This window comes from Oncorhynchus tshawytscha, linkage group LG26 (genome assembly GCF_018296145.1).
Source record: "Oncorhynchus tshawytscha isolate Ot180627B linkage group LG26, Otsh_v2.0, whole genome shotgun sequence".
Taxonomy (NCBI): Eukaryota; Metazoa; Chordata; class Actinopteri; order Salmoniformes; family Salmonidae; genus Oncorhynchus; species Oncorhynchus tshawytscha.
In genome coordinates this window covers 6,041,632-6,064,675 of record NC_056454.1, presented here as the reverse complement: position 1 = coordinate 6,064,675, position 23,044 = coordinate 6,041,632, and the positions used below count along the sequence as shown (strand labels likewise).

The 23,044-nt window shown below is 40.0% G+C and overlaps 1 protein-coding gene across 1 annotated transcript in view; it reads left to right on the top strand.

The window, feature by feature from the left end:
- Positions 1-4,418: 4,418 nt before the first annotated feature.
- Positions 4,419-23,044, top strand: part of LOC112224984 (striated muscle preferentially expressed protein kinase-like) — a 136,790-nt gene continuing 118,164 nt past the window's right edge. The window contains exons 1-3 of the mRNA XM_042306934.1: positions 4,419-4,494; positions 13,409-13,495; positions 20,165-20,222. Of these exons, the coding sequence (XP_042162868.1) occupies positions 4,419-4,494; positions 13,409-13,495; positions 20,165-20,222 (221 nt within the window). The remainder of the gene's footprint in view (positions 4,495-13,408; positions 13,496-20,164; positions 20,223-23,044) is intronic.

The window sequence follows — 23,044 nt, the reverse complement described above, 5'->3', positions numbered from 1 at the left end:
TGACCCACTGAGAATGTGATGAAAGAAATAAAAGCTGAAATAAATAATTCTCTCTGCTCTTATTCTGACATTTCACATTCTTTAAAAAAAGTGGTGATCTTAACTGACCTAAGACAGGGAATTTTTACTAGGATTAAATGTCAGGAATTGTGAAAAACTGAGTTTAAATGTATTTGGCTAAGGTGTATGGAAACTTCCGACTTATAATAAAATAACACTTCATTTATGAACAGCATATCTACTACATCTACAGATGAACAGCATATCTATTGACTTGCATCGTGATACTGATATTCTTATGATAGTGGTCCTCTATGGTCCTCCATGTATGCACACATGACTCAGATAAAAGCGTCTGCTAAATGACATAGTTTGCTGAGCATCTACAGATGAACTATCCATTCTAGGTGTTACCCCTTTTCCCGCTTATTGTCCGTTTGTATATAACATATTTTCCATTTGGTTGCATGTTTGTTCACCCTGACACTTGTTTGAGCTCACCTCCTTGATAGTTTCCTCTCCGTAGTATGAACACACCCTCAATGTCTTTAGAGCATTTGTGTGCTGTGCACAGTGCACATCATGGCACTGTTTAAGTGAGTGGTTCTCTGTGAGCTTTAGCAGGCTCAATGTATCGATACAAAAAAATAATAATAATAATGTATTTTCACATACACCAGACAGGTGCAGTAAAATGTGTTGTTTTACAGGGTCATCCATAGTAGAACGGTGCCCCTGGAGCAAATTAGGGTTAAGAGCCTTGCTCAAGAGCACATTGACACCTTGTCGGCTCAGGTCTTCGAATCATCAACCTTTTGGTTACTGGCAAAACTCGCTAACCTCTAGGCTAGGAGAGGAGAGTGAGGGCTTAAGCAAGAAAATGGGGTGAGCTGTGTATGCAGTCATGCAGTTCTAGCCTGTTATGTTATCATCTCTCCTAAAATCCCTGACTGACAACATTTTTCTTCAGGGTGTTTGGCTTTTGATACAACATTTGATGTATTTCAGCCTTGTGTGTGCATGTGTGCAAGTGTGCGTAAAACATTTGTGCGTGTGCGTGTCTTTGAGTGTTTACTTAAATCAATGGGAATATCTAATGATATGAAACAAGGAACATTATCTGTGTTGAAAATAAGTGTAACAGGGAAGAAGAAATGTTTCAATTATTTTATCTGCTCAAATAGCTGATTTACTGTACTAGGTGCAAACCATGCTGTAGAGCAACAGTAGTTTACATATTCAAAATACAGCCCTCGGCTCGTTTGATGTAATATTCAATAGTTCTTCAAGGATGCAGAGGAGTGAGGAGAGCCCTTACACAACACTGCCTCATTAAGCCAGCCAAGGACTTTTATCTCTAGACAGAGACTTGGGAAGGAAAAATAGAAAGAAAACACATGGAAAGAAATGTCAACCTACGCTTGCTTCTTCTAAGTACTATTTTCAGGAGACGCTGATTCACTCCCACTGCTGCCTCATTCTCCTTGTGGTGGGAGACACGGCGTAGGGAATGCGCTCCTATCACTGGCTACTGTTGTAAAGAGGCAGCTTATTCTTTCTCAAAAGCTGATAATATTTTGTGCTCTTTTGCCTGTCGACATAGCATCTGTGCTTTACAAAGGTGGCATTCCTTTACTGAGCCACGTGGACCTTCATGAGGATCAGTGAGTGAAGGGATGTGAGCTCGCTTACACTCGAACACTCGTCGTATTGATTATGTAATAAATCCAAGTGCCTTGAGGTCCGTTTTTTTTTCCGCACAGCACATTGGAAAATCCAATTGTTGAATGACAGATTCCGTTCATTAAGTTAAATTCTTGATTGTTGGAGTACGATTTCCTAGTCAAGCGTAGTAAGATGTTGTTATGTTTTCGACAAGAATGACCTGGACATTATCGTGAGTGTGATGAGAAATATAAAACTGAGACCCAACCAGAAGAATTGTCAAAGAAAGACCCATGGCAGCCATGAAGAAAACCAGGACAAAGAAATGCCTCCAGGTGAGTTCCAACTTTCTCTCTGTTGGTTTTGGTTGTATCTTTACCTGTCCTGAAAGAATAATGATTTCTCTCTAAGCTTTATCAGTCATAGTCCAATAAATGTTTTATATACCCTACATTAGCATATTCTAATGCAGGTTCCTGTCACATTGCACCATACTTTATAATGTGTGGGACTTGATCTACACACGGATTAATGCTTCTATATGATGGCTTGATATGCAATGATTTATCTAAATGTGTCTTGAGAACTACGCTGCCAAATCTGTTAGTGGCAAATGAGCATTGCCCCCATACCAATATAGGCAGTAGGCAATGAGATGCCCTGCTTCGATGCCATGGAGATGATGAGAGGTTGTCAGATTGATCCACTTGCAGGAATTGTTATTCTCACAATCTGGCAATGTGCTTATCCACAGAGGACCTCAGTATCCAGAAAGATCAGCAGCTGTTTGGAATGAAAAATCATCTTCTATGTTTTTCCCCCTAAGCAGTGAAAGATCAAAATTAGGACCCTGCTTATAAAGTATCATACTCAGTACACTCACTGCATGCACTTTGAACTAGCCTTATAAGAATTTACAAAACATCTTTCTTGATCTCAGAAAAGTTTGCATCCTGAAAGACTTGTCTACATGACAACCATTGTCATTTTTACCAGCCTGTCACCTATTGAAACTAGGCACTTACAAAAGACAAGTACCTTATGCCATATGATGTATGCCCCAGGCTATAGGCAGCTACTGTATCACAACCTTTGTTTACTTGCCACAATCTCAGGAATTCAATATTTTCTTCGATAAGTTCTTTAACTAAATGAATACATGGTAGATAAGAATGAAGAGTGTCGATAATATAACCTGTTGATCAAATCAAATCGTATTAGTCACATGCGCCGAATACAACAGGTGTAGATCTTACAGTGAAATGCTTACGTACGAGCCCCTAACAAACAATGCAGTATTGAAAAATAAGAGATAAAAGTAACAAGTAATTAAAGAGCAGCAGTAAAATAATAATAGCGAGACTATGTACAGGGGGATACTGTTACAGAGTCAATGTGTGGGGGCACCGGTTAGTTGAGGTAGTATGTACATGTAGGTAGAGTAATTAAAGTGACAATGCATAGATTAATGCATAGAAAGGGGGGCAATGCAAATAGTCTGGGTAGCAATTTCACTAGATATTCCGGAGTCTTATGGCTTTGGGTTAGAAGCTGTTTAGAAGCCTCTTGGACCTAGACTTGGCACACATATACCGCTTGTCATGCGATAGCAGAGAGAACAGTCTATGACTAGGGTGGCTGGAGTCTTTGACAATTTTTAGGGCCTTCCTCTGACACCGCCTGGTATAGAGGTCCTGGATGGCAGGAAGCTGGGCCCCAAGCTGGGCCATTCGCACTACCCGCTGTAGTGCCTTACAGTAGGAGGCCGAGCAGTTGCCATACCAGCCAGTGATGCAACCAGCCAGTGATGCAACCAGTCAGGATGCGCTCGATGGTGCAGCTGTAGAACCTTTTGAGGATCTGAGGATCCGTGCCAAATCTTTTCAGTCTCCTGAGGGGGAATAGGTTTTGTCGTGCCCTCTTCACGACTGTCTTGGAGTGCATGGACCATGTTAGTTTGTTGGTGATGTGGACACCAAGGAACTTGAAGCTCTCAATCTGCTCCACTGCAGCCCTGTCGATGAGAATGGGGGCGTGCTCGGGCCTCTTTTTCCAGGAGTCCACAATCATCTCCTTTGTCTTGATCACATTGAGGGAGAGGTTGTTGTCTTGGCCCCACATGGCCAGGTCTCTGACCTCCTCCGTATAGGTTGTCTCATCGTTGTCGGTGATCAGGCCTACCACTGTGATCATTAAATCAAATCAAATTCACATTCACATGGTTAACAGATGTTAATGCGAGTGTAGCGAAATGCTTGTGCTTCTACTTCCGACTATGCAGTAATATATAACAAGTAATCTAACAATTCCATAACAACTACCTTTTACACACAAGTGTAAAGGAATGAATAAGAATATGTACATGTAAATATATGGATGAGCGATGGCCAAATGGCATAGGCAAGATGCAGTAGATGGTGTAGAGTACAGTATATACATATGAGATGAGTAATGTAGGTTATGTAAACATTATATAAAGTGACATTGTTTAAAGTGACTAGTGAGACATTTATTACATCCAAATTTGTATTGTTAAAGTGGCAGATTTGAGTCCGTAAGTTGGCAGCAGCCACTCAATGTCAGTGATGGCTGTTTAACAGTCTGATGGCCTTGAGATAGCTGTTTTTCAGTCTCTCGGTCCCAGCTTTGATGCACCTGTACTGACTTCGCCTTCTGGATGATAGCGGGGTGAACAGGCAGTGGCTCGGGTGGTTGTAGAGGGTAGTGCCTTCTTCTCCGGCGCCATGTAGTAGATGTTGTGCAGCCTCAACTTCATGTTCAGAGAGGGCTGTTTTGTAGCTGTGTATGAGGACTCAAAGGACCAGTCAAGTATGTGGGCCTTATTTGGCAGGTCCCACTGCCATTTTGGAAAATGTAACAGTTTTCAAGTTTTATTAGTTGTATGTATGGGATACACAATGGTATACACAGTCCAACTAAACGCTTACTTGCAGGTTCCTTCTCGGCAATGCAACAACAATAAGAAATAATACACGAAAAAAAATACAAACAGAGTAAATGGCTCAGTAGAAAAATTTCACGTTTCACAAACATTTTTCACGTGAACAAATCACGTAAAAAAATGTCACTTGGGCAAAACAGACGTGTGAGTCTGTTTCACATTGGCTTTTTCACATGTGATATTAATACCTCAAAGTTAACTTGTTTTGACATCGCATTGTTCTTTTTAGCTCTATAGATTATGTATTTTGGAAGTTTTCAGTGTATCTTGAATGCTTTGAGACAATGTGATAAAAACAGTGTTTGCAAAAATTTCAAAAAGTTAACTTGAGTTAACCTTTCGACAACACTCCGCTGAAAAGGCAACGCGTGAAATATATATATATTTTTTTAGAAATGTGTAACTTTCACACATTAACAAGTCCAATACAGCAAATGAAAGAGAAACATCTTGTTAATCTACCCACCGTGTCCGATTTCAAAAATGTTTTACAGCTAAAGCACAACATATGATTATGTTAGGCAAGTCGAAAAAAGACACAGACATTTTTCCAGCCAAAGATAGGAGTCACAAAAAGCAGAAATATAGATAAAATTAATCACTAACCTTTGATGATCTTCATCAGATGACACTCATAGGACATCATGTTACACAATACATGTATGTTTTGTTCGATAATGTGCATATTTATATCCAAAAATCTCAGTTTACATTGGCGCCTTACATGCAGTAATGTTTTGATTCCAAAACATCCGGTGATTTTGCAGAAATACTCAAAATAAACATTGATAAAAGATACAAGTGTTATTCACAGAATTAAAGATAGACTTCTTCTTAATGCAACCATGACAGACTTTCTAACAGCTGTATATTACCTGCCAGGCTCTCTAAAAATGTTACCTTTGAATCAGAAATCCCGGGAGGAGACACATTACTCACTCATTCATCTCTCACATGTTGCATCATACAGCTCCAATAATGCATGTACATGTGCATGCAAAGGAAAGGATATTATCCCTGTTATTGTATAATTACAACAGATAAACATTTGCTGTATTATATTTCTGCATTGTAATTCAGTTTAACATGTCATTAAATCACTTTTTGTTTCTCCTTTCAGAAAACTGGCCTCTCATAGCCGCCATTTGGATCATCCTCTCATGGTTTTGGAGTTAGGAATAACAGGTTACTAGAACACATTACCGATGTCAAGTCTGACAGTTAGTGGCATGCCTATTTACAATATATTTATTTTTTGATCTGATATGTTTGCTCATTTAGTTTTCCAATTATTTTGGTAAAATATTGTAATAATAAAAGTGTCAACGGAAATCTTCTCTGTTTTTGTTAAATAACATTCTATGATCACAATCACCATTAACACCACTATTTCATGTGATTTAACTGAATTGGATAAGTTGCACATATGAATAAAATTGAGTACATATTCATATAACTGTAGTATAGTATAATTCTGTTGATGTTATCTAATTCAAGCTCATACTCAAGTTAAGTCTAGCCATTTAGATGAACATCAGATGATCATTCTGTTTGAAGCAGTGAGCTCTAAGCATCTAGTCATCCCATCTTGAGGTGGAGAACATCTCATGAGAGCTGCTGGGTTACTGATGACTCAGTGGAGTCTTATCTATTCCGAGCTCTACCCATGACTTTGTGTGGTGGAGCTGTATGTTGAGAATGTTTGGCAGTCTGAATAACTCGGTGATGCTGCGAAGATGTTCAGGTGGTGTGAACAATGATGCTGTTGAGTACAGCTTAGCTGAAATTTGTGTTCAGTGAGTAGTGTTCTGTTTGAGTTGTACTGATGGCAGTGAGCCATCACTGATGGCAGTGTCTCACTCTGTCTTACATGAGGCAGTTTTAAATTACTGCTCTGTGACGCTTAACTCAAACTTGACAAAATGTCTGTCTTGCTATTTTGTGTTTGGTATGCAAAGACAAGGAGAAGTATCCGACTGGCCACAAAATGGTTGAATCAACGTTGTTTCATCCTAATTTGTCAAGGTATTGTGACATGGAATTTATGTAGAAAATAAGCCATATATAAAAGTATGTGGACACTCCTTCAAATGTGTGGATTGGGCTATTTCAGCCACACCCATTGTGACAGGCGTATAAAATCGAGCACACAGCCATGCAATCTCCATAGGAAGTATTGGCAGTGGAATGGACTTACTGAAAACCTCAGTGACATTCAGCATGGCACCGTCATAGCATGCCACCTTCGAAACAAGTCAGTTCATCAGATTTCTGACCTGCTAGGGGCTGCCACGGTCAACTGTAAGTGCTGTTATTGTGAAGGGTAAACATCTATGAGCAGCAAGGGCTCAGCTGCAAAGTGGTAGGCCACACAAGCTCACAGAACAGGACCGTCGAGTGCTGTCCTTGGTTGCAACACTCACTACCGAGATCCAACATGCCTCTGGAAGCAACGTCAGTACAATAACTGTTCATTGGGAGCTTCATGAAATAGGTTTCCATGGCTGAGCAGCATCTAACATGTATTGACTCAGGGGGTCGAATACTTATCTAATCAAGACGTATTAGTGTTTTATTTTGTAATACAACAAATGTTGAAAATGTCAACGGGTGTGAACACTTTCCAAAGGCACTGTAGCTATGGAAACATAATTTATCCTTACTGCAGCACAGTAATGGTAAATGTCCTTGGTACCATCTTGGTTCATCACTGCTTACTTAAAGTCCGGAATTTAATCGTTGCAAATTAAGATTTCAAAATCAATTGTCAGCTTCATGCTTTTGGGACACATCAAACGCACCTCTGAAAGTGCAATGCGGAAAATTCTCTATTTGCAAACATTGAAATCTGAATATAGCTTCCTTTTGGCACCTGATTTGTTTATATTACTGGTAGCTTTGTCCTCTTCTCTATGTAATGTTGGCTTTTCCTAATGCAATGCTTCACAATCCATTCCTGGGGGACCTCTCACAATTTGGCTCGGACTCAGCGATGACACACATATTTCAACTAATCAAGAGCTTGCAAAAGGTCTGAGTTTTGATAAATAAACAAGTTGTGGGTATCGTGGATTGGATCCTCACTTTGTCATTCAGAACGTGCTCCATGGCTATGTGGTTGCTTCAAATAGTGTATTTACGTTTTTTTTATGTATTGTATCATCATCATTTCCAATTTGAATGTTAAATATCCTGTCCCATATTTGCTAAATATGTTGAAAACTTTTGAAATCCACATTGTTCTTATTGCATTGCTTCAATATAGAAATACGTTGTTAAACATTGGCTAGAGCATTCACAGTGATATAGGGTCTAGGTCTACTGTAAATTGCAGTCTGGACATGGACATGCCAAACGTAGTCAATAAGCAAGATTAAATTCACAAAGCTATTGATAAGGCCTGAAAAGAGAGTATAATACTATTCTACAAATTCTAATAAAAATGAAACAACAACATGTTTTAAATAGGCTATGTCTAAATATAGTTATATTACAGAAAAATCCACTTAGAGCATTTTATGCGCATCTAAACTTTTCACACGAATGGATAAAAATCCAATATAGAGAGAAAGGGGGAATGTCCACTCAACATTATACTGCCCACAAACGTAATGTTTTATAAACACCATGCACCATCTTACAGATCATATTTTGCAATTCTCCAGAAATAGCAGATGGAATTGCTTCGCATTCGTGCCGTGTACGTTCTCAACATAAACCCATAGATGGTGAATCTTTCTAATAAGTATGTTTTTTAAGCAAATTAAACGAAAAACAATCAATCTGCTTTTTAAACCAACAGCAATATTTCTAAATAGAATCGGGTCAGAAGCATCATATCATAATTTACTTATCTCCTTCCATGGCCTGTGTGCACACATAGGCTTAAATGTTGTTATGCATAACATTCACGCACATATACAAAATACTAGGCTCCAGTCAATTGTATTGTTGCCTATGTTGCTAGGCAGATAAAAAAAAATCTCTGGTTGATATGGCATTATAGGATTTAATAGTTTGTAGGAGCATGCGTCTTGGGTAATCGGACAAGTAGCGCTCTTTGAAAATGGAGATGAAAAGCCTACTCGAACAAGCAACATAAAGTATGCGGGTAACAGTGCCTTTGAAAAGTAATCAGACCCCTTGACTTATTCCACATTTTGTTATGTTACAACCTTATTCTAAAATGTATTTAATAAACAAAATTCCTCATCAATCTACACACAATACCTCATAATGACAAAGTGAAAACAGGTTGGTAGAAATGTTTGCAAATGTATACAAATTTAAAAACAGAAATACTTTATTTACAAAACTATTCAGACACTTTGCTATGAGACTCGAAATTGAGCTCAGGTTCATCCTCTTTCCATTGATCATCCTTAAGACATTTCTACAATTGATTGGACATGATTTGGAAAGGCACACACCTGTCTATATAAGGTCCCACAGTTGACACTGCATGTCAGAGCAAAAACCAAGCCACGAGTCCAAGGAATTGCTGTAGAGCACCGAGACAGGATTGTGACGAGGCACAAATCTGGGGAAGGGTACCAACAGATTTCTGCAGCATTGAAAGTTCCCAAGAACACAGTGGCCTCCATCATTCTTAAATGTAATAAGTTTGGATCCACCAAGACTCTTCCTAGAGCTGGCATTCTGGCCAAACTGAGCAATCAGGAGAGAAGGGCCTTTGTCAAGGAGATGTCCAAGAACCCGATGGTCACTCTGACAGAACTCTATAGTTCCTCGGTGGAGATGGGAGAACCTTCCAGAAGGACAACCATCTCTGCAGCACTCCACCAATCAGGCCTTTATGTAGAGTGGCCAGACGGAAGCCACTTCTCAGTGAAAGGCACATGACAGCCTGCTTAAAGTTTGCCATAAGGCAAACAAGATTCTCTGGCCTGATGAAACCAATATTGTACTATTAGGCCTGAATGTTTGATTTACCTTTATTTTTTATTTTACCACCTTTTTCATGGTATCCAATTGTTAGTAGTTACTATCTTGTCTCATCGCTACAACTCCCGTACGGGCTCGGGAGAGACAACGGTCGACAGCCATGCGTCCTCCAAAAACACAACCCAACCAAGACGCACTGCTTCTTAACACAGCGCGCATCCAACCCGGAAGCCAGCCACACCAATGTGTCAGAGGAAACACCATGCACCTAGCGACCTGGTCAGTGTGCACTACGCCCAGCCCACCACAGGAGTCACTAGTGCCCGATGAGACAAGGATATCCCTACCGGCCAAACCCTCCCTAACCTGGACGACACTAAGCCAATTGTGTGTTGCCCCATGGACCTCCCGGTCGCGGCCAGCTGCAACAGGCTCGAACCCAGGGTCTCTGGTGGCACAGCTAGCACTGAAATGCAGTGCATTAGACCACTGCACCACCCAGTGATTTACCTTTAATTAACTAGGCATGTCAGTTAAGAACAAATTCTTATTTTCAATGACGGCCTAGGAACAGTGGGATAACTGCCTTGATCAGGGGCAGAACAACAGATTTTTACCTTGTCAGCTAAGGGATTCGATTTTGCAACCTTTCGGTTTCTAGTCCAACACTCTAACCACTAGGCAGGCTACCTGCTGCTGCGAATGCCAAGCGTCACATATGGAGAAATCCCGACACCTTCCCTGTGGGGATGTTTTTCAGCACTAGGGACTGCAAGACTAGTCAGGATCTAAGGCAAAGATGAACAGAGCAAATTACAGAGAGTTCCTTGATGAAAACCTGCTGCAGAGCGATCGGGACCTCAGACTGCGGCAAAGGTTCACCTTCCAATAGGACAACGACCCTAAGCACAAATCAAATCAAAATCAAATCAAATTGATTTATATAGCCCTTCGTACATCAGCTGATATCTCAAAGTGTTGTACAGAAACCCAGCCTAAAACCCCAAACAGCAAGCAATGCAGGTGTAGAAGCACGGTGGCTAGGAAAAACTCCCTAGAAAGGCCAAAACCTAGGAAGAAACCTAGAGAGGAACCAGGCTATGTGGGGTGGCCAGTCCTCTTCTGGCTGTGCCGGGTGGAGATTATAACAGAACATGGCCGACTGCGAGCCAAGCCTAATCGGCCAAAATCAGTGCCCGACCTCATTAATGCTCGTGGTTGAATGGAAGCAAGTCCCCGCAGCAATGTACCAACATCAAGTGGAAAGCTTTCCCAGAAGAGTGGAGTTTGATACAGCAGCAAAGGGCGGGACCAACTCCATATTAATGCCTAGGATTTTGGAATGAGATGTTCGATGAGCAGGTGTCTACAGTACATACATTTGGTCATGTAGTGTACTTTGGATTTGAAAAAAGTAATCATCGTCTCCATTGATTTGATTGATTTAATTCAATTTTTTTTAAACTTAGATTAATGTTGCTGATGGAGATGTGAATCCAACATATCAATTATTAATTTGTAGACAAACTGGAATTGAAGTCAGTGGCACAGATTGAACTATCCAAGCAAAAGATACATCTTCAAATGTTGATATTTGGTTTCCTTATCAACCAAGCACAATTGAATATTGGTTTTGTAATACAGTAAATAGCTTAAAGTTAAGGATATCTTACAAACGAATGTAACATTCAACCTTAACATGTAACACATCCGTGAGGTTACTGTAACTGTATATTTCTTCTTATGTAATCATATAGCGTGTGCACGTTCAACATAGCATGTAGAGGTCTTTACAGGTGAGTGGAGATCATCACAATTGCTGCAGAACCTCGAGAGGCATTGGTCACTTGCACCATGTACTTTAATGTAATCTCAACTGCAATCCAGGTCGTTTGGTTCTGCTTCCCAGATGAAGCACAGTGATAACCCATTAATCTGTTGTATAAATAAACCAAATATTTGGCACTGTATTCCCATTGGAACTTTACTGTGCTTTTACATTGTTAAAAGCACAGTTATAGACATTTGCGTGCTAACTAAACCAAATATCAGACTTTTTTTTTCATTGGAATTTGGTTGTGCTTTTAGATGGTTGAAAGCATAGTGATAACAAATTAGAAATTCAACTAACCCTTGGCTGTCTTTTTGAGTGGATAAATATAGCTTGCAATCTCATTGATCAACCTCTCAACCAAATGTTACCCAATTATCCATGTTGAAATTATGTGGTGTGCCTAGTGAGATGATTCACTCATGATGATCAAACTGACTCAAGAAATGTACAATAGTAAATTGCTCCAAGGTAAGAATTAAAGTCTAATGTTACTGCTAGTTCGAAACAGCTTTCCCACTTGACCTCTAACATTGCAAGACTGTTGATAACATCAAATGTCATAGTAAATTATGCAAGACATTAATAACAATGGTTACTGAACCACCAATTAGCTGAAACATATCATGATAGAGGTCTGTCTTGAGTATCTGCCATTTGTGAGGGATGGTACTTAGTATCTTCAAAAAGTATTCACACCCCTTGACTTTTTCCACATTTTGTTGTGTTACAGCTTGAATTTAAAACGGTTTATATTTAGATTTTGTGTCACTGATCTACACAAAATACCCAATTATGTCAAAGTGGAATTATGTTTTTCAGAAATTAATTACAAATTAATTTAAAATAAAAAGCTAAAATGTCTTGAGTCAATAAGAATTCAACCCCTTTGCTATGGCAAGCCTAAATAACTTCAGGAGGAAGAATTTGCTTAACAAGTCAGATAACAAATTGCATGGACTCACTCTGTGGTCCTTTAGTCAAGCAGTGAATTTAAAGCACAGATTCAATGACAAAGAATTCACTCATAGTAAAAATGTAAATGAACAGACTTTGAATATTTCTTTGAGCATGGTAAAGTTATTAATTACACTTTGGATGGTGTATCAATACACCCAGTTACTACAAAGCCCAAGTCGTCCTTCCTAACTCAGTTGACAGAGACCGCTCAGGGATTTCTCCATGAGGCCAATGGTGATTTTAAACCAGTTAGTGAGTTAAATGGTTGTGATAGGAGAAAACATAGGATGGATCAACAACATTGTAGTTACTCCACAATAATAATCTAAATTAGCTGCCAAAGGTGATTCTAACATGTATTGACTCAGGGGGTCGAATACTTATCTAATCAAGACGTATTAGTGTTTTATTTTGTAATACAACAAATGTTGAAAATGTCAACGGGTGTGAACACTTTCCAAAGGCACTGTAGCTATGGAAACATAATTTATCCTTACTGCAGCACAGTAATGGTAAATGTCCTTGGTACCATCTTGGTTCATCACTGCTTACTTAAAGTCCGGAATTTAATCGTTGCAAATTAAGATTTCAAAATCAATTGTCAGCTTCATGCTTTTGGGACACATCAAACGCACCTCTGAAAGTGCAATGCGGAAAATTCTCTATTTGCAAACATTGAAATCTGAATATAGCTTCCTTTTGGCACCTGATTTGTTTATATTACTGGTAGCTTTGTCCTCTTCTCTATGTAATGTTGGCTTTTCCTAATGCAATGCTTCACAATCCATTCCTGGGGGACCTCTCACAATTTGGCTCGGACTCAGCGATGACACACATATTTCAACTAATCAAGAGCTTGTTTTTTAGTTAAATCAGGTGTGTTATTGCTGGGCTATGAAAAGGAATGAATCCTAATTTCCACTTTTGTAAGATTTTCATTTAGTTATACATTGATGTCAAAGTGATAATTTGACTTGAGTGTTGTAGGTTAGGATTCACCCCATGGTTTTAAAATGGAATGTCATGCAAGACCATATGTTGTCAATCCACTTGAGTCTAATACCTTTTTCTTGTCGCTCTTTCAGACTCCGAGACCACAGAAGACGAAGGTGGAGACCACATTGAGACCAAAGAAGGAAGCAGAGGTATTCAGAACCAGGCTATGCATGCAGGTACCATGTCTTTTCCCATCCTTGTCTCAAATGCATGAAGGAGAATACATGAAATGCCAACAGTTTAAGGTGTGGCAAGATATATTTTGAGAACACCTGTGTAGTATTCACTCCAAGCAACATGGTAGTTGTAAGGGCTCTATTTTAACAAACCTAACATAATGGTAAATATTAGCGCTGGTGGTAGCGTTATAGGTTCGGGGTGTGTCAGAGATATTTTAGCTGTTTTCAGAACTTGAATTATGTGCACAGAAGCAGGTGGTGGTGCAAAAGGTCTGAGTTTTGATAAATAAACAAGTTGTGGGTATCGTGGATTGGATCCTCACTTTGTCATTCAGAACGTGCTCCATGGCTATGTGGTTGCTTCAAATAGTGTATTTACGTTTTTTTTATGTATTGTATCATCATCATTTCCAATTTGAATGTTAAATATCCTGTCCCATATTTGCTAAATATGTTGAAAACTTTTGAAATCCACATTGTTCTTATTGCATTGCTTCAATATAGAAATACGTTGTTAAACATTGGCTAGAGCATTCACAGTGATATAGGGTCTAGGTCTACTGTAAATTGCAGTCTGGACATGGACATGCCAAACGTAGTCAATAAGCAAGATTAAATTCACAAAGCTATTGATAAGGCCTGAAAAGAGAGTATAATACTATTCTACAAATTCTAATAAAAATGAAACAACAACATGTTTTAAATAGGCTATGTCTAAATATAGTTATATTACAGAAAAATCCACTTAGAGCATTTTATGCGCATCTAAACTTTTCACACGAATGGATAAAAATCCAATATAGAGAGAAAGGGGGAATGTCCACTCAACATTATACTGCCCACAAACGTAATGTTTTATAAACACCATGCACCATCTTACAGATCATATTTTGCAATTCTCCAGAAATAGCAGATGGAATTGCTTTGCATTCGTGCCATGTACGTTCTCAACATAAACCCATAGATGGTGAATCTTTCTAATAAGTATGTTTTTTAAGCAAATTAAACGAAAAACAATCAATCTGCTTTTTAAACCAACAGCAATATTTCTAAATAGAATCGGGTCAGAAGCATCATATCATAATTTACTTATCTCCTTCCATGGCCTGTGTGCACACATAGGCTTAAATGTTGTTATGCATAACATTCACGCACATATACAAAATACTAGGCTCCAGTCAATTGTATTGTTGCCTATGTTGCTAGGCAGATAAAAAAAAAATCTCTGGTTGATATGGCATTATAGGATTTAATAGTTTGTAGGATCATGCGTCTTGGGTAATCGGACAAGTAGCGCTCTTTGAAAATGGAGATGAAAAGCCTACTCGAACAAGCAACATAAAGTATGCGGGTAACAGTGCCTTTGAAAAGTAATCAGACCCCTTGACTTATTCCACATTTTGTTATGTTACAACCTTATTCTAAAATGTATTTAATAAACAAAATTCCTCATCAATCTACACACAATACCTCATAATGACAAAGTGAAAACAGGTTGGTAGAAATGTTTGCAAATGTATACAAATTTAAAAACAGAAATACCTTATTTACAAAACTATTCAGACACTTTGCTATGAGACTCGAAATTGTGCTCAGGTTCATCCTCTTTCCATTGATCATCCTTAAGACATTTCTACAATTGATTGGACATGATTTGGAAAGGCACACACCTGTCTATATAAGGTCCCACAGTTGACACTGCATGTCAGAGCAAAAACCAAGCCACGAGTCCAAGGAATTGCTGTAGAGCACCGAGACAGGATTGTGACGAGGCACAAATCTGGGGAAGGGTACCAACATATTTCTGCAGCATTGAAAGTTCCCAAGAACACAGTGGCCTCCATCATTCTTAAATGTAATAAGTTTGGATCCACCAAGACTCTTCCTAGAGCTGGCATTCTGGCCAAACTGAGCAATCAGGAGAGAAGGGCCTTTGTCAAGGAGATGTCCAAGAACCCGATGGTCACTCTGACAGAACTCTACAGTTCCTCGGTGGAGATGGGAGAACCTTCCAGAAGGACAACCATCTCTGCAGCACTCCACCAATCAGGCCTTTATGTAGAGTGGCCAGACGGAAGCCACTTCTCAGTGAAAGGCACATGACAGCCTGCTTAAAGTTTGCCATAAGGCAAACAAGATTCTCTGGCCTGATGAAACCAATATTGTACTATTAGGCCTGAATGTTTGATTTACCTTTATTTTTTATTTTACCACCTTTTTCATGGTATCCAATTGTTAGTAGTTACTATCTTGTCTCATCGCTACAACTCCCATACGGGCTCGGGAGAGACAACGGTCGACAGCCATGCGTCCTCCAAAAACACAACCCAACCAAGACGCACTGCTTCTTAACACAGCGCGCATCCAACCCGGAAGCCAGCCACACCAATATGTCAGAGGAAACACCATGCACCTAGCGACCTGGTCAGTGTGCACTACGCCCAGCCCACCACAGGAGTCACTAGTGCCCGATGAGACAAGGATATCCCTACCGGCCAAACCCTCCCTAACCTGGACGACACTAAGCCAATTGTGTGTTGCCCCATGGACCTCCCAGTCGCGGCCAGCTGCAACAGGCTCGAACCCAGGGTCTCTGGTGGCACAGCTAGCACTGAAATGCAGTGCATTAGACCACTGCACCACCCAGTGATTTACCTTTAATTAACTAGGCATGTCAGTTAAGAACAAATTCTTATTTTCAATGACGACCTAGGAACAGTGGGATAACTGCCTTGATCAGGGGCAGAACAACAGATTTTTACCTTGTCAGCTAAGGGATTCGATTTTGCAACCTTTCGGTTTCTAGTCCAACACTCTAACCACTAGGCAGGCTACCTGCTGCTGCGAATGCCAAGCGTCACATATGGAGAAATCCCGACACCTTCCCTGTGGGGATGTTTTTCAGCACTAGGGACTGCGAGACTAGTCAGGATCTAAGGCAAAGATGAACAGAGCAAATTACAGAGAGTTCCTTGATGAAAACCTGCTGCAGAGCGATCGGGACCTCACACTGCGGCAAAGGTTCACCTTCCAATAGGACAACGACCTAAGCACAAATCAAATCAAAATCAAATCAAATTGATTTATATAGCCCTTCGTACATCAGCTGATATCTCAAAGTGTTGTACAGAAACCCAGCCTAAAACCCCAAACAGCAAGCAATGCAGGTGTAGAAGCACGGTGGCTAGGAAAAACTCCCTAGAAAGGCCAAAACCTAGGAAGAAACCTAGAGAGGAACCAGGCTATGTGGGGTGGCCAGTCCTCTTCTGGCTGTGCCGGGTGGAGATTATAACAGAACATGGCCAAGATGTTCAAATGTTCATAAATGACCAGCATGGTCGAATAATAATAAGGCAGAACAGTTGAAACTGGAGCGGCAGCACGGTCAGGTGGAAGTTGAAACTGGAGCAGCAGCACGGCCAGGTGGACTGGGGACAGCAAGGAGTCATCGTGTCAGGTAGTCCTGGGGCATGGTCCTAGGTCTCAGGTCCTCCGAGAGAGAGAAAGAAAGAGAGAAGTAGAGAATTAGAGAACGCACACTTAGATTCACACAGGACACCGAATAGGACAGGAGAGGGACTCCAGATATAACAAACTGACCCTAGCCCCCGACACATAAACTACTGCAGCATAAATACTGGAGGCTGAGACAGGAGGGGTCAGGAGACACTGTGGCCGCATCCGAGGACACCCCCGGTCAGGGCCAAACAGGAAGGATATAACCCCACCCACTTTGCCAAAGCACAGCTCCCACACCACTAGAGGGATATCTTCAACCACCAACTTACCATCCTGAGACAAGGCTGAATATAGCCCACAAAGATCTCCGCCATGGCACAACGCAAAGGGGGGCGCCAACCCAGACAGGATGACCACATCAGTGAATCAACCCACTCAGGTGACGCACCCCTTCAAGGGACGGCATGAGAGAGCCCCAGTAAGCCAGTGACTCAGCCCCTGTAATAGGGTTAGAGGCAGAGAATCCCAGTGGAAAGAGGGGAACCGGCCAGGCAGCGACAGCAAGGGCGGTTCGATGCTCCAGAGCCTTTCCGTTCACCCTCCCACTCCTGGGCCAGACTACACTCAATCATATGACCCACTGAAGAGATGAGTCTTCAGTAAAGACTTAAAGGTTGAGACCGAGTTTGCGTCTCTGACATGGGTAGGCAGACCGTTCCATAAAAATGGAGCTCTATAGGAGAAAGCCCTGCCTCCAGCTGTTTGCTTAGAAATTCTAGGGACAATTGGGAGGCCTGCGTCTTGTGACCGTAGCGTATGTGTAGGTATGTATGGCAGGACCAAATCAGAGAGATAGGTAGGAGCAAGCCCATGTAATGCTTTGTAGGTTAGCAGTAAAACCTTGAAATCAGCCCTTGCCTTGACAGGAAGCCAGTGTAGGGAGGCTAGCACTGGAGTAATATGATCAAATTTTTTGGTTCTAGTCAGGATTCTAGCAGCCGTATTTAGCACTAACTGAAGTTTATTTAGTGCTTTATCCGGGTAGCCGGAAAGTAGAGCATTGCAGTAGTCTAACCTAGAAATGACAAAAGCATGGAGTAATTTTTCTGCATCATTTTTGGACAGAAAGTTTCTGATTTTTGCAATGTTACGTAGATGGAAAAAAGCTGTCCTTGAAATGGTCTTGATATGTTCTTCAAAAGAGAGATCAGGGTCCAGAGTAACGCCGAGGTCCTTCACAGTTTTATTTGAGACGACTGTACAACCATTAAGATTAATTGTCAGATTCAACAGAAGATCTCTTTGTTTCTTGGGACCTAGAACAAGCATCTCTGTTTTGTCCGAGTTTAAAAGTAGAAAGTTTGCAGCCATCCACTTCCTTATGTCTGAAACACATGCTTCTAGCAAGGGCAATTTTGGGGCTTCACCATGTTTCATTGAAATGTACAGCTGTGTGTCATCCGCATAGCAGTGAAAGTTAACATTATGTTTTCCAATAACATCCCCAAGAGGTAAAATATATAGTGAAAACAACAGTGGTCCTAAAACAGAACCTTGAGGAACACCTTGGCTTTACACAAAGCCAAGACAATGCAGGAGTGGCTTCGGGACAAGTCTCTGGATGTCCTTTTAAGTGGCCCAGCCAGAACCTGGATTTGAAACCGATCAAACATCTCTGGAGCGACCTGAAAATAGATGTGCAGCAACGCTCCCCATCCAACGTAACAGAGCTGCAGAGAAGAATGGGAGAAACTCCCCAAATACAGGTGTGCCAAGCTTGTAGCGTCATACCCAAGAAGACTCGAGGCTGTAATTGCTGTCAAAGGTACTTCAGCAAAGTATTGAGGGTCTGAATTCTTATATAATTATATAAATAAGCAAACAGTTCTAAAAAAAAAAACGTTTTCGCTTTGTCAAAATGGGGTATTGTGTGTAGATTGATGAAGGGAAAAAAACTATGTAATACATTTTAGAATAAGGCTGGAACATAACGAAATGTTAAGGGGTCTGAAAACTGTAGTACCTTTTTTTCCATTTTACGACAGTGGGCTAAATCAGAGTCACACAGAATGTTTCTTGGTAGTCTTAAACAAATCTTCTTTGAATCAAAAATATATACCTCACACACAGCTATGGGCTTATACAGTTAAAATGTATTCTATTTTGAGTTTGCATCACAATGTTACACTTTATTTACAGAATACTGAAATAAAACAAAAATGTTTGACATAGAAACACCTGATTGTCAGGTGTTGAAAAAAGTCTATTAATTTGAAATTATGAAACATATTAACATTCCACCAATGAGGCCACTAGAGGGTGATTTGGTCATTTGACTGCAGGAAATGGCTACAACATTTTAATTCATAGGCTACTTGGCTAAAGGCAAAGATAAAAATATGCACCTATGTGATGCTGCTAAACCAGCCTTGATTAAGCGGAGGTTGGTTTTTAATGGTTTTTAATCAAATAGTTTAGTTTTTATGTTTCTTTAATAGTTTTTATGTTTCTAAATTCGAGATTCACTAGCACAAAATGCACATCTCTCTTCCATGGGCAATGTGCATAATGGCTGGTTAGGCTGCCTTTCCGCTCTCAAAATCCATGCCATTATCAACTGTGTTACAGTACCTGTAGGACCTGCTTTTTTGTGGTCTTAAAACTTCCCATTAGCACTGCATGAAATTGTCAGTGTTTTTAAGAACACACCTCAAATATTGCCCCCCCTCCCACCTCAGTGCAAGTGAGCTGATGTTAGACAGGTAAATTGCTGAACCTGCTGTTAGGGCTGGAAAATGACATTTTCTACATGACAAAATTGCAAACTAATATGCATTTAACACTTGCAATTCCTTAGCGCCAGCCAAAAATAGAGCTCATAGAGCTCATAGACTTCGTAACCTTCACGTTCTCTGCACCAGATAGCTGAATATAATTTAAGCCATCAGTTGGATCCACAGCATTATCTGTACAAAAAGAAAAATGACTGAATCTTTTTTCCATGGTTGCTAGGATTTGAAAAGGAAAATTGCTCTTAATAATTCTAGGGTTTAGGCATATTTGTCCTACCTGTTTCTCACAATTACAGGTAACAATGCCAACTGAGGTACACCCTTGTTCTGAATTATTAAAGTATTTCAGATAGAATAACTGAAATATTGGCTAACAAACAAAACTATTTCTGTTTCATGTTTTATCTTGCCACAGGGGACAGAATGATGGACAGCTGGGGCAAAGGACTTCAAGACATCTCCAAGCCCTCCAGGTAAGCAAACAGGGTGGAGCAGCCACCCAGATCAAGCACCAAGGGGCCAAGTCTCTGATAAGAGCACATATGCTAATCTAACTGGGCCAGTAGAGGAGTCCAAGGAAAGTGTGTCTTTAGCAAGCGGTTACTATGACAGCAGGTTCAGTATCTATAATGGAAGGATACTCAAACCATACTCCTTTAGGTAAACATTACCAAGAAGCCTGGGTAACACACTTAGGATAGCAGAAAATATTAAAGCGCACCCATCTCAAACACCCGCAACACAAGTTAATACAAGTATTGCTGATGACTTACTATTACACTGTGCAACACATAATAATGCTTTAAGAAGTGGATTGTTGCCCTTGGGAAAGCTCGCACTTAAAAAAGAATAAAGTCACTATGGTGTGTGTATGCATTTGCTGTCACCACATGAATGGAGGTGCAGGTGATATACTGAGGAGGATCACTCAGGGATTTACTTGAGTAGCTGTTACAACAAATTTCACTACTGATATGATTAGTAAACATTCCTTAAAGAGGCAATCTGCAATTTATATACTTTGGTACTTTGAAATGAATGATATACTATACACTGAGTATTCCTAAACATTAGGAACACCTCAGAGCAGCCTCAATTTGTTGAGACAAATACACAACAAAGTGTCGAAAGCGTTCCACAGGAATGCTAGCCTATGTTGGCTTGAATGCTTCCCACAGTTGTGTCAAGTTGGCTAGATTTCCTTTGGGTGGTGGATCATTTTTGATACACATGGGAAACTGTTGAGCTTGAAAAACCCAGCAGCGCTGCAGTTCTTGACACAAACCGGTGTGCCTGGCACCTACTACCATACCCCGTTCAAAGGCACTTACAGTTTCTGTCTTGCCCATTCACCCTCTGAATGGCACACATACACAATCCCTGTCTCAATTGTCTCAAGGTTTAAAAATCCTTGTTTAGCCTGTCCCCTCCCCTTCATCTACACTGATTGAAGTGGATTTAACAAGTGACATAAATAAGGGATCATAGCGTTCACCTGGATTCACCTGGTCAGTTGTTATAGTCAGTGTATATACTATATACTGCTGGCAGACAGGGAGTTGAACTCTGGGTTGTTTATATACCTATTGATTCTTGAAGAATACAACTTTAAATGACTCATGAGCCTACTTCAACTGTCTTCCCCATTAGAACCCCAAAATATAAGCTTGTATTACTCCATTGTTTGTAAACAATGTATTTGAACACAAACACTAAAGCCTCAAAACATAGTTAAAACTATAACTATGATCTTATGGATGGTCTGTTCTTGCATCCAGTTTGAGAGTAGTTACATTTCTCCAGCCCCATCCCTCATCTGTTTACCAAAATCAGTGGCTGGGGGGTCCAGCTCATTATTGTTTGAATCACAGATTGTCCCTTTTAGCATCAAATTACTTTTTGTCTATATTTAGATTAATTCTCATTTTGTCTCACAATTTCCTTCAACTCCACCATTATAATTTTGCTTTCCATTTTGACCAACACCAGTCAGTGAATTAAAATAAATAAAGTGGGCAAATTGTGCAAACAAGCAGTTACTGCATTCCAAACATTTCCAAAGTTTGAGCATAGCCTTGCTTCTTTAGCTTTGTTTGCAATTCACATGGACTTATTTATATTAACTGCCATTCAGAACACTGTTTTCATCACATTGCATGTGTGAGGTATCATTGACACCTTTGGTTCTTTTATGGTTGTTATGCATGCCATTGTTGAATAGATTATTTTCAGTTTGCCATGCTGTTTACAATCTTGTGATTTAACAAACAGAATGATGTGCTTGAAATCTTTTGTTTCATATAAAGTGTAATATAATTTTGGCAGTCCAATAGCTCTATTTGTACAAACCAAATGCAAACATGAATCTTAGTGCATTCACAAGAATATTTGAGCTATTTTGATGGCAGGAATTATGGGCGCAACCCCTGGGGTTAGCGTAAAGCGGCAGGCTTTCTATCAATTCATAAATTGTAGGTGTGACAAGGGCTTTTTATGTGGTTGCTTCAAGTTGTGTGTTTATGGTGTTTGATGTCCAATTCGCAATGAAGGCATTGATGTTCGTCCTATCCATTGAAGATAGTTTATTAAATATTATAGGGCTACATTAACTGTATAATAGGCCTAGTTATAACAAAGATTTATAACATTTTTGAAATACAAAAAAGTAGGCTAGTTGGCTTCAACATGGAAGTAGATTTGGCTACATGTTGTATTTGCATTTCGAAAATTGCATTTCATGTCCGAGCCATGGACATTGCCTTCCAAACATTATAATAAGATTAGGCTCCCTTCGCCGTTGATATGACCCGTATGGTGACTTGCCAAGTAAAGAATTGTAAAGGTAAACAAACAAACAGGCAAACATCAATAGTGAATTCAGCGCCACAGACAGAATTACCACAATTTTACATTTAGGTCCAACAGAGGAAAGTGGAAGATCATATTTTTTTTCAAAATGATCAACGAAAAACAATAAGCAATCTTTTTTTATCAACAATGTTTCTAAACAGGCTTCCTGCAGACACTTAGAAACCTGGCGCTTTCCCATCCAGACCCAATAGGCATAAATATATATTTATTTTTTAATATAATATTTAAAACATACAATATACTTGCAGTGAAGCCGCTCAACAACTGCATCACATTAGTCATCTAACAGCCTCCCATCCAGAAACACACACAGAAGCAACCAGGGTCAACACCCTGATCCAAGACCCCCCACAGGGAAAAATAAATACAATAAATCCATTCCCCACCCCCAAAAGCCTCCCCCACACCAACAACCAACAAAATG